This window comes from Pezoporus wallicus, unplaced genomic scaffold, assembly GCF_028554395.1.
Source record: "Pezoporus wallicus isolate ANWC-B61680 ecotype Strahan unplaced genomic scaffold, APGP_CSIRO_Pwel_v1 scaffold_13239, whole genome shotgun sequence".
Lineage (NCBI taxonomy): Eukaryota > Metazoa > Chordata > Aves > Psittaciformes > Psittacidae > Pezoporus > Pezoporus wallicus.
Window position 1 is genome coordinate 7,679,665 of NW_026642052.1, and position 12,322 is coordinate 7,691,986.

At 43.2% G+C, this 12,322-nt stretch overlaps 1 protein-coding gene across 7 annotated transcripts in view; it reads right to left on the minus strand.

Moving 5' to 3' along the window:
• The window catches only part of LCORL (ligand dependent nuclear receptor corepressor like), an 84,116-nt gene extending 72,859 nt beyond the window's left edge, over positions 1-11,257 (minus strand). Inside the window, exons 1-2 of one of the 7 annotated variants that reach the window (XM_057426818.1) lie at positions 10,981-11,080; positions 7,052-7,230 (exon numbers count right to left, since the gene is read on the minus strand). Coding sequence is in view for 6 of the 7 variants with exons in the window: in XM_057426825.1 (XP_057282808.1) it covers positions 10,981-11,104 (124 nt within the window). In the remaining variant the exon portion in view is untranslated. Of the gene's footprint in view, positions 1-7,051; positions 7,231-10,980 lie in introns of all 7 variants that reach the window. The other 6 variants (XM_057426825.1, XM_057426815.1, XM_057426826.1 and 3 more) reach the window with 6 other exon arrangements.
• Between the last annotated feature and the right edge of the window lie 1,065 nt (positions 11,258-12,322).

A 12,322-nucleotide genomic window follows, 5' to 3' on the forward strand; every position in this document is an offset into this window, starting at 1 on the left:
TGAGGTACTGAGGTGGTATATTTAAAGACAATTACCAAAAGCAAGTACATATTAGGCTAAATAGTGGAGAAAGTAAAATGTCATATTATGCACACAGTAATAGGCTCCAGACTGATTTATCACTTTAGTTTTATCTGGGGTTCAAATATACAGTACTTGAAATATCAGTTCCATAAAGAGCATGTCAAATGATTTGACTTCTTAAAGGAAGAGCTTCTGCATTGCTTCCTAGTTTGTCACCACATAAATTCACACTGATGTTATCCTGAATACACATAACTCTAGTTTCCCCATCTCCAGAAGAGAGAACTAAGAAAACACAAGAAAGGAGGGGAAAATGATCAGGTTTAATGAACAGCTTTTCTGCAAGGAACAGCTAAGAACTCTTCAGTTTGAGGGATGGAGGAGATGGCCAAGGAAAGATAGGTCTTTTCAACACCTTGGCTTTTTAAAGTAATTGTTTCATACAGTGTTTCTACTTCTTGTTTTAGAACAAACGGAAGAATCACGTAACAATATAACCAGGGACAGCAGTTACCTACTGAAGTTTCATGTGGCTTTGAAAGCACATACCCATACAAAATTAACAATAACTTATGCCAGAATAATCTAGTATATCACTTATAAAACCCAAAATACCTGTTTTTTCTCCCAAGGATCAAGACAAGTGTCATGGAAGGCTGAAAGATATTTCAGAAATATTATTAGGTATTAATATTTTTTTCCCTAGCAATCCACAAGTGGCTGCAGACAATAGATCTTAGGCTACACAGACTTGCTCTGATCTAGTAGAGCTGTTTTATCTGACAATGCAGAGACAGATTATTATGATACTCATTCAACATGGTCCAGACTATACCTCATTTGAACTACTGTTTAGCATGACTCTGTAGAACCCATTCAAATGGTATGGGGGGAAATGAAAATACTCAAACAGATGAAAGGAACAGAGAGCTTATTATAGCCTCTCACTGCAACTGGGATTGTACCACAGTGCAGCAGTAAATTTTGGACAATATCCACTATTAGCAGTTTGCACTAGCTGGTACATTTGTAGCTACATTTTTGACACTTGTCTGGAAATTACTTGCTTAAAATTCAAATCCACTACCATGACTTTTGATTCATAAGTGCTCATTATCTGCTCAGTTTTTACTATGATACTTGAATAGGAAGAAATACAGAAGGGAAAAAATACAAAGGAAAAACTTAAGGAAAACCACTGAGTAACAGCACTGACACAATGTATAAAAACTGGGGATAAATTGAGGCTAGAAGTGTCCTAATTTCTAGTGAGAATGACTTCAAGATCAATTAAAAAAAAAATAAAAAAAACACCCCCCCAAAACAATCAAGTCCTTTCAAACAACTACTGCTTAGTATGTGAAAGTATGATAGCAAGGTAGTAGTCTTCTTGCCTTAATTGACAAAGACTGACATTTCCTAAATGAGGTGGTAGGAAGAAGCATATACCCCCTTTCCTCAAGCACCATGACATGGGATATCTGGCAGCAGTATATAAAGAAACAAACAGATGGGATTAGACACATGGAGGAAGAAATTGCCTAGTCTCCCAAACCAAAACATGAAAAGTGTAATTTGCCTTGGTAAGCATGCTGCTGGTGTGATGCAAGTCACCTGAAGAAACTCCATACACATGTCAAGACATATACGAAAATCGAAAGCTGAGATAAAACAATTTGTGGAGACACAAAGTCGTTAAAATGGTTTTAATGTCACTAGCAGTACATAAAAGGAAAGGTTTGGAAGCAAAGACAAATGAGTGGTTTTAAGAAGTCAAAGACAGAAAATGACCGATTATGAAAGCTGAAGGATGAAGAGATAGGGTGGTCCAGGAAAAACAAGAAAATTGAAGGAGCTTGAACCAGGTAAGTCCAGAGTCATTGCATTATTCAGCTGGTAGCACAACAAACTTTTGAGACAGAGTTTGGCATGCTTAGCACTAAAGCCATTGCACAGGGCAGTCTAAGGCAGTAGTGGATCCTAAGAAGATCCTTTTTTTTCTTCCCCTTCATCAGATGGCTAACACCAGAATGACCTACATCTGTACAAGTCACAAAGCATGTGCCATTTGATAATCCTCCCCCATATTTACATTAGGAGGCTTAATACCTACACTTAGGTAAAGTCAGAGCTTCACATTTAACTGGGGCTTGCAGTGGCACACTCTCTGTTCTGAGCCAAACAGACAGCTGCAATCACAAGCTGGAGTCCTTTAAAGCAGTCTTCTATAATCTACATCATATGCAACAGCAATATTAGTTCACTGTCAAAAGGTGTCAAGCAGTTTTGCACCACTAGTATTTAACCTGGCATTACAAAAAAAAACACTTTAGTGCTTTTAGGATGAAAAGAACTTTTTTAAATATGATGCACAAAGGTTTTTGACAGTAGCTGTAAAAGCAACAGCATATTCAACCCTAGCTTAATTACACTGCCCTCTGACCTATTAGTGGCTCAGCAGACTAGAAATGCACTAAAGCTAGTTTATAAAGCAGTGGAATTCTGACTGTGAGAACTACTATTCATCTGTAAGTTTTTTAACTAGCCTTTAATTAAGATGATTTGAAGAATGATAGGAATGAAGGATGATAATTATTTATAAAGTGAAAATTAAGCATTTTTAAAAGCAGCAGTACCATTTTAGAATAAAACGTATTGCGAAATGACAAATTTTTCCACAACAGCTCTTTAAACAAGAGTAATCAATCCCCAGGTGCCACAAAAGCTAGGATGTCTCATAACTGGAAAGCAGGATCCTACAAAGTTATACAGAAACTGAAAGCTGAGGAACATAAAGAGGTCAGAAATTCAGTGACTTAGGAAAAAAAAAAATCATCTCTAGTGACATTTACTCAACTCTCACTGCTATAATACAACACATGCTGATATGGAGATGCAAGCCCAGAGGGATGTTGAGAAGCAAACACCATTAGAAGCAGCAGCTGAGAGTCCAGAAAAATTTTGTCAATGATAAGATGTTAATCTAGAAAGCGGTTAATCCAGCTTTCAAGATACTACACAGGAACTCTGTGCCAGAAGTGGAAACAAAAAGAAAGATGAAAATCTTATATAGGAGTCTTCTGTATGCAGGGTCACATGCTGCTCACCACACCCCATAAAAGGGAATTCAACCTCATTGCTGCAGATTCAGTCCCCTAACTGACTGAATAATACCTTTGTAATACCCCTGCTACCCCCTCCGTACAGGCTTAAATAAATGAGCTGCTACCATCCACCTTCCCTTCCCTACTCTTTCACTGCTTCTTCCTGGCTTCTCTTTGCCTTTGGATGGAGGGATAAAGCACTAGACTGGGCAGAAGGGAGAAATACATATAATAGAATAACTTCACACCCTCAAATAAGGTTTATTTTTTTTATGTATGGTAAATAAATTTATAATGCCATCCTGTTTTTAGCAAGTTCAATACTAGACACACGAATCACACAAATTCAGTTTTATTCCAATCTCTGTCAGTGTTCCAACCTATCTTATCAAAGTACCCTCCAAGCACATGGAACAGAGCGAGGTTCAAGAATACCATAAAAGACAGTAGTCCTAACTGGAATGAAGAATTTTAAGTTAGTGAAGTATAAAGCTCTGGCTGACGTCTACACTTTACATAAATACAGAGCTCTAATGGTTAGAATAACAACCTTGTTTGAAACACTGATAACTCTAGTCATATTCAAGAAGAAGGGATCCATTGTAACTACCTATTTAAAGCATACATATAATACAGCTGAAAACAAAAAAAGGTGAGGGTGGATAAGGGGAAGAGGTACTGTTTTATCCCCCACTTTAGCTACAGGCAGTACAAGCCTTGGCTACTTGCCAGCAGCCAGAATACAGCTCTTGAACAGCATACACTGTTCTGATAAATTGATCAGTATGACACATTCCTGTTATTTTCCTTACACAACTACCAGTACTTATTACCATAGCACGACAGTTCAGGAGACTCAACAGAAAACTAACCCAGAGAATAACAGAAGGGCAGTTCACTGTCACATCAGAGGTTTCCCTACAAAGGGAGAACAAGTAGAAGGACATTATTGTTAGTGGTACTGTCTTCTTGCTCTTGTCACCAATTTTGTTGATTAGGATGTTGTTCAGCTAATTTAGTTTCGAGTTCACTTCAAACTCTCAAACACTGTTGCCAAAATAGGCAGTTACTAAAAATCAGAAATTGTTTTCTCCAGTATAGCTACTTATAGTTGACTAGGGAGAAAAAAAGCAGGTATGTAGTAAACCTGATTAGGAAACTGATCCAAGTTCAACTAGATCTGACCTTTTCTTTCTTATTCTTCCTCCTGCCACGTTTCCCCTGCCATTTTCTAGGTTAGTGTAAAGCTAGATTAGTTTTACAGCCTAGCTCGCTGAATTGTTTAATAAATGAATGCTCGTAGCAGTTGACATAAATCATGTAGGTACAGTGAGTCCAAAAAGAAAAATAAAATTGTGTAATGCATCAACAAAAAGAAAACCCTGAAAGTTACCAACTTCAAACATTAGTACACAGTTACTGAATGGCAATTCAAAGGAAGAACAGAGACTGAGCTGCCGTGACAGTATCTGTACTCTGGGGTTTTGGCTTACACAAGTTCCAGTTTAGGAAACTCTTAGAGCCTGCAATGTAGAAAGATTATCAGAGTTTGAATTTCTCAGCTCACTATCAGCTACATAAAAAGTAAACAGCTACCATATAAGAACATACAATAAGAAAGTTCAAGCTATGCCTAAAAACATTGACAAAGATTACAGTAGTTCCTGGAACACTTAAAAATTGACCTGCTTCCACATACCAGTATCTACACATAAGGAGCACCAAAAACAAAATCACAGGTTTTAATCAACACTACTGAAGATATGTATATCTACTTGCATGACCTGAATCACATTTCTGAGTGGAAAGAATTCAAACAAAGCATTGCTTGCATCCTGCACAGTCCCTGGATTAGTTTTTGTGTACCAGGCAGTTTTGTCTTCAAAAACTGTGCTCCATACAACCTCACAATTGCAGGTTCACAAGAGATAAGTGAACTGGTACTGCATCTACCACTAGATATGTGGAACTTTCTCCCTCTGCCTTTTAAATTAAGCCTCTGGTGTTTTTACTCTAACTCTTTTTGTACTGTTTTCACAAATTAGAATTTCAGAGTCAAATGTAAGATACCCCTTTAAAAACACATAATGACAGCAGTAGGCAATTATTTGTTTCTGAGAGAAAAGCTGATGAGTTGAAATGGATTGTTAAGAGGACACAGAAAAGCTGATTTAACACTACGTATTTGAAACAAAGATAGTCCAAGACAAGCAAAACAAACCCCATGTGTTTTCTCTTATTTCAATCTAAAGAGTTAACACGATACCTACAACTGCAGCAACTTCCAATGACACACTGACCATTTTTCCTCTTCTGTTAACCTGCTCAGTTCAGGGGAAATGGGGATGGTACATTTAGGGCTGTGCTCCACTCCTGGCATTGACAGTGACACAGGCAGCTAAACCAATCCAATGGCTTCCTTCTGCTACTATCCATCCTACTTCGGTCACACAGTCCCACCCCATCCTTGTGCTAGCACCAGCAGCCATCAGGTTTGGGGTTTGTTTTTTTGTTTTTGTTTTTGTTAAGTTCCTAACTCCTCTCAACAGAGTTGCCCAGCTAGAGAGTTACAGCAGATCAGACAGGGGTCCAAGCAGTGCTGATGCAAGCATGTGAGCAGCAGAAGCACAGAGTCAGGGCTGTGATTTTTCCATTCTGGTAATAGTTCTGTGAGACTTGAACATACAAAATGGCACTCCAGTGTATTCTTAGATTGTGGTTTCATAATAAGTGTTCAGCACTAATGCTGACTTGCAAACCTGCTTCTGTAGTACTAGTTTGAGCTATCCCCTTACATGATGCCATCTTTCCCCATTGCATCAAAACTGCCTGTGAACCTGTGCTGTGATTCTGACCTAGATTTAATTCATGTTCTTCTCCAACCATTACAGGAGGACTGAGATTAGTTCCTCAATCTGTTTTACACTGGAATCAGGCTGTGAGCTGCCCATCACAGCTCAAAGGATGACAGATCCATAAAAACACCTTATACCAGTATTACTGGCTATCATATTGGATGATGGAAACTTGTCTGCTGTTTAAAAGAAGCTAGAGTGCCAAGAAAGCCAAAGGGGTAAAAGCGGGTATCATTTTGAAATCATTCTTGTATACAAGCTGTTGGTGGCTTGACAGGTAATAGAGCATTAAGCCACTAAAACAATCACTAACAGATAGAAAAAAACATTATAGATATTATATAGTAAAGTAACTAGTTCTGTCACTATTATTGTGGCAGCTATGGAGAATCACCTACAGCTGCAACAGTATTACAAAAAAGTGGCACTAACCTGAGGCAAAGTACTTAACAGCCACAGTGAAAGTGAGACCACTTCTGTGTATTGTGGGCATAAAGATACAAAGTACTTGATGCAAGAGTGTTGCAAGTGTGGGGATAATACCAAATGCAGCAGGTACAAATCTTTCATTTGAAGGAGGAATTCCTCCCCCTGAAAAGTGCGCTTGAGAAGCAGCCTGTTCAAAAACAGTAAGCTGGAGCAGAAGTTCAAATAGTTTAAAAAAATAACTGAAAGTCTACATCCATCAAAACAGAATTAGATGCACCAGCGTATTGTAGTTCAGAGGCAAAAAAGTCTGAAAAATTATAAGCGGAGTAAAGGAGTACTGTATGCTAGATTTCACAAGCATATAAAAATGGATTTTCACTTCAATCAAGTTTCATTTTTCATAAGAAAGCAATACCAAGGCTATTTCCCTTCAAATGTGTGTCCTTGAGCTGCAGGAGAGGAAGAATAAAACTTCTACCCTTCCCCTCCCCTCAGACATATATATAATCTTCTTTTAAAGTAGCCATGATAATATTCTAAACTTTCATTTTCACAATGCAAGATTATTCAGATGCTTTTATATTCTCACAATACAATGCAAGACCCTAGCAAGATTTCAACATCCATGACTGGAGTTACCTGGTAATTCCCATTAAAAAGCCTCAAGTTACTGATTCAAACTTTAGACATAGGATACTGTGACAAGGAAGTACAAAGCACCACCTCAGCGTTTTCTTGCACCCCAGCAATTACTAGGTCCCTCCTCTCTGCCTATTCAATAAAGTTATTGGGACTCAATGTACTTGCCAAGATGCAATCTGTAAAGTTCAAATGAAATCAGTCAGTGGGATCAATGACTGGTTGGAAAAACTGCATAAATCCTGTTTCTTAATGCTGACCACGGTACGAAGCTAGACTTTTATAGTTCCATACTACCAAAGCCTCTCGACTCAATTCACATTACAAAGTTTTAATCAAAGAGCATCAAAAAACAATTTTAACCATTCTGATATTTACCTATATAAAATCCCTTGCAATTTAAACCAACATGGAACTCAGTTGCTGGCTAATTTAGGTACTTCAACTCTGAACTTTGTCACTTCTCCAGAAACACAGAACTTAGAATTAGGATATATTTTTTTTTTGTTATATAACAAAGACTGTACCTAGGACAAAACATACCAGTGAGCACTGCTATAAACAATATTTGTTATCACATATTGTGTATGATTTAAGCACATCAACAGAATCAAGATCTTCAGGCACCTGCCAAGATCATCTCATTCTGAACCCTGATCAAGTCATGCAAGAGTTAGGTACATGCATAAGCACAAGTCTAGGAATCTTAGGAGCATTAGTGCTTAACACAACCACACAAAGACTACCACCTGATCAGCCATTTTGTACTGAACACCTACTTAGAATTTCAGTGAATATAGTCAATTAATTTACAATGTGAAGTCTTTTGTACCTTCAAGTATGTCTAGATACCAAATAAAATAATTCTCAGTAATGTCAATGAAATCGCTATTTTTCTTCTCTAACTCTTTAAAGGCACAAACATTTTGGCCCGAGACTTTAAATTATATTCCACAGGTCACAAATTAAAATAATAGGCTGGCAAAACCCAAGCTTTTGATTCTGAAGCCCATGTAAATACCTAAGTCTGTAACTGGGTTCTGACAAAGAATTCGGCAATGAAGCCCTTCAAGCAGAGGTCCCTAACCATCAGTGACCCCCAGCAATCGGTACACTGCAGGCAACTGAGCATTATTTCTGTTTCACTGTTGTGGATATGAGCAATCCCCTAAAATCACCATGTTGGAAGTAGTATCTCTGACTTGGTTTACTGCTTCTACAAAGTAAGTGAATGAGGAATCCTGTACAGGTAAAGGATTTTAAAGTGCTCAAGTGATTATACTACAGAAAGGCAAATATCAAACTTAGTATCAATGAATGATACAAGACATCAAAGTAATGTTCATCCAAAAGGTTTAGCAGAAACAGTATGACATGTTCAACAAGTCTGTACTTTCCTGCTTTGCTTTCTGAGCACAGTGTTTGACAAATGATAGTACACAGAACTGCATTAACTGCCAATTTATTTTTTTTTTTAATTAAATAAAACCTCTAAGGGTAGAATCAAAGTTTTCTGTTGGTGGTGGTGTTTCACTTGGTCGAGGATTGACAATAAGCTAGCTCAAGAACTGGGGGGCTACTACTTTACCACATCATCTTCCTCACTTTGCTACAAATGTATGATTCTTGAGAGGGGTGGAAAAAGATAAAGTTATGACAGATCCATCCTATTCACCGCTTCTCCCTCCACCATGTTGCCATTTCAGTCATCAACCTAACAACTTTTCAGACCTTCCAGTTAATACTAACTTTGTTACTCTTCAAATCCTTAGGAATACTTTGCTTAGTGAGAACAATGAACCATTTCTACTTTGGAAGTTAATTTGAGATAATGTAGGAAGTTATATTACAGAAGCCAATGCTATAGAATTTCAAAGCAGTAAAGAAAAAAACCCTCAGTCCAAACCTGTTAAGTGTACTCTACCTCCATTATCCTGACTACTCACTTTCTTGCCACTTTATTTACATTTTCTCTCAGATAAGGGCTGCTCAACAGGCATGCCAAGTTAACAGTTCTTAACAGATATCTCTTGACTAACTATTAAACCATAACCAAGGTCCTTCCTCCTGAGCACTTGCTAATCATTTCAGGGCTCCTTTCTATTAACTGAGTTTTGCATTTTGAGCATACAAAAGAATCATATTCTACACAGCTTTTATTAAGAGGAGGAGAAAACTGAGTCTGAAGCAATACCACAGTGACATCAGTGTAAAAAGTAAGTAATTATGTTATGGTTTTACACTTTGCAACTCTAAGCGAAAGAGCAATCAAAAAACAACTTTGAAGAAGTTCCCAAAACACAACAGACCTGCCCAGCAGAGGATCCAGCCTGTGGTGACAGTTTGTCTTATGGAGCTTTCATTACACTTCACAGTCCCTGTCAGCGCTGGTTGTGCTGTACAGCTGTGTTCCCCAAACACATATGGCAACACACTATTACCACCTGAAAGTCCCTTCAGTCATCAATTGATAAACAGACTTCCAGGATTTTAGCTTAAAATTAAAACTGAACCACCATTAGCACCTGGTGTTTCACAGGTAACCAGAGGAACAGCCACTTAAATATTGAGATACCCCTTCATCAGATTTAAATTTACCACATCATCTATGCCGATAAACTAGCTCTCCCTACATATTCTAACTAAACTACTTTCTTTCCACAAGAAGCATTATATAATGTATTAGGCAACAGAAGTACAGGAACACTGCTTTCCTAAGCAATATAATTTGAAGGCTTAAAAGGGCAGTGCAAACATACACAGGTATCATAAGACATACACAGGTGTGGTAACAGGTGCTTAAAAGTGTTACTGGGACAACACAGCAAGGACGAAAACCATGCGTGCATGATAATAGATAAAACACAAAAGGCTAATCGCCTTCAATTGTAAGTGTGCCTACTTGTTAGACGTTCAGTTCTTTCCCTGCTCTCGCCTCAAGCACACGCAGAAACACTGGAATGAGTTGCTGCGTACTCTCCCGGTTACATCTAGACGCATTTCTTCCGCTCGGAGTGGCTGAGCACCGACACTCGCACGCTACTTGAAAACCAGGGATCAGTTTGATCCACGTCCCCAGGAAGGGCAGCGTGTGTTGGAACCACACAGACAAGAGACTCCTGGCGTAGACGCGCCCTGATCCCCCCCCAACACACAGAAACCACCGCCCGGAGCCCGGCACCCCCCGCCCGCAGGCGGCACTGCCGCGGCGGCACGCGCTCCGGGAGCCGTTATCCCCGGCCGGGGCGGCCGCCAGGGCCCGCGCTCCCCTGGCCCCGCCCCGTCACGTGACGCCGGGGGGACCTCGCGGCACGAGAGCCACCGGGGCAGCCCCGGGGGCGGGGGGGAGCGCGAGGGGAGAACGGCCGTCGCCATGACAACTTCCAGGGGGAGGGAAAACTTCAAATCCCAACCGTCAGTGCAGGAGCGGCTCCCTCTTAAAGGCGCACACACATACACATATACACACACACACGGGCGGGCTCCCCCCCTCCGCCCCCCAGGCACTGGTGGTGGAGAAGAGGGGGGCAGCCACCGGCACTCACCGCGCGAACGACGGGAAGCAGAGACAAAAGGACCCGAACCGAGAAAGGGTCTCGGTCGGCGGCGAAGGGAGGGACTGAGCGTCCCCAGCCGAAGGCGTAACAACCCACCTCAGCTGCCTGGAGGCGGCTTAGGATCATCGCTCTCCCCACAGACCCCCTCTCCGCTTCCACCCTCCGAGAAAGCCTCGGGAGCCGCTCATCCGTCTCTGCTTTCCCCCCCCGCCTACCCGGGAGACCTGGGCACCAAGCGCCTCGCCCGCTTCCCCCTTTCCCCACCTGAGCCCCCGTTCCCTGCCGCCCCGCTCCCCTCAAGGATCTCGCTATCCCTTCCTCTCAGTCCCCTCACGGCGGCCGTGGTACCCCGCCGTTCCCCCCGTCTCTTACCCACACAGTGCATGAGCCGGTGCCGCCAGGAGTCGAGTTCTCGGCGGACTCCCCTGCGCTCCGCCGTGCAGCGGGGACTCCGGCACTGGGAGGCGGCGGCCATTCTGTCTGTTCCCTTTTCCATCTGCCTCTGACCTCACGCCCGCTCATTTACATACGAGCGCGCGCTCCCCCGGCTCCTCTCCCTCCCCCCCCCCCCCCCCACTACCCCCCTTGCCTCGTCGGGCGCGTGCCCGCGTCCCCCCTCCTCTCCTCTCCACACCCCCCTCAACCCGCTCAGCATCCGGGGCGGGCAGCGCGCGCCGCCTGGCGGGGTGATTGACACGCGTCGCCGATCCCCGAGGAGCGCCCGCCCCGCTTCCCCCACGGCAGCAGCCTTCCCTCAGGCAGCGGGACGGGTCGGTGCACGGGCCGAAACCGGGTACCCCCCTCACCCCTTTTCCCATCGTTTCCCGGCCTACAACTCCCGCGGGGCAGCGCGGCCCCCGCGCCAGCCCAGGCAGGGCCGGCTGCAGCGGTGCACGCCGGGAGGTGTAGTGCGAGGGCGGGGGAACGGCACCCACCGCCAACGCTCCTCCAACGGCTCCGCGCTGCCCGAGCCCCCACACGGCAGCGCGGCCTCAGAGCTGCCTCCACGCTTCGGCTGGAGGCAGCTCTGAGCTAAGAAGGACTCTAACAGCGGCGCAGGTCTCGCCTCATTGCATGGTGTGCGGTGGGGCTGCCTGAGAGGGGCTCCCTCATGGCCCCCCGCGGTCTCCTCCACCTCCCTGCCTGCACCTGCCCCCGGGCCGCTGCCCGCCACAGTACCGTTCATCGTCCCTGCGCCACCGCCGGCACGGACGCGGCTGGCTCCGGAGGGAAGGCGCGGTGCTGTGCGTTCCTAACTAACTCACCAAATTCAACCTGTACTGAGATTTTCAAAGTTCTCTCAGCTACTGCTCAGCCCATCAGGCTGTTTGTAACGGCTTTGCCCTCAGCGTGCTTTCGATGTAGAACTGGGCAGGGCGGCGAGCTAGGGACCGGCATCACACAAAACACAGGGTTATCCCCCTCATTTAGTATGGGAACTACTATTAGTTATTACTATTTAGCAAGTCAGTTTAGTTCAGTTTCTGGGAGCACGCCTGAGAAAGCTCACTCTCAACCTAGGGATGCCTTGAGAACGGAAGCCAGATTAAAGATAACTGCAAGAAAGTTAACACACAGACGTCAGGGTGGATTACTCGGAGCATTTGACAACCGCCTGGACTGTCGGTTTGGCTGCTCTTCGCGCAGTCACCCTCACACTGTACCTCCAAACTCCGGCACAAGACGGACATCCCCCAGAACCAGTCTGATGTGA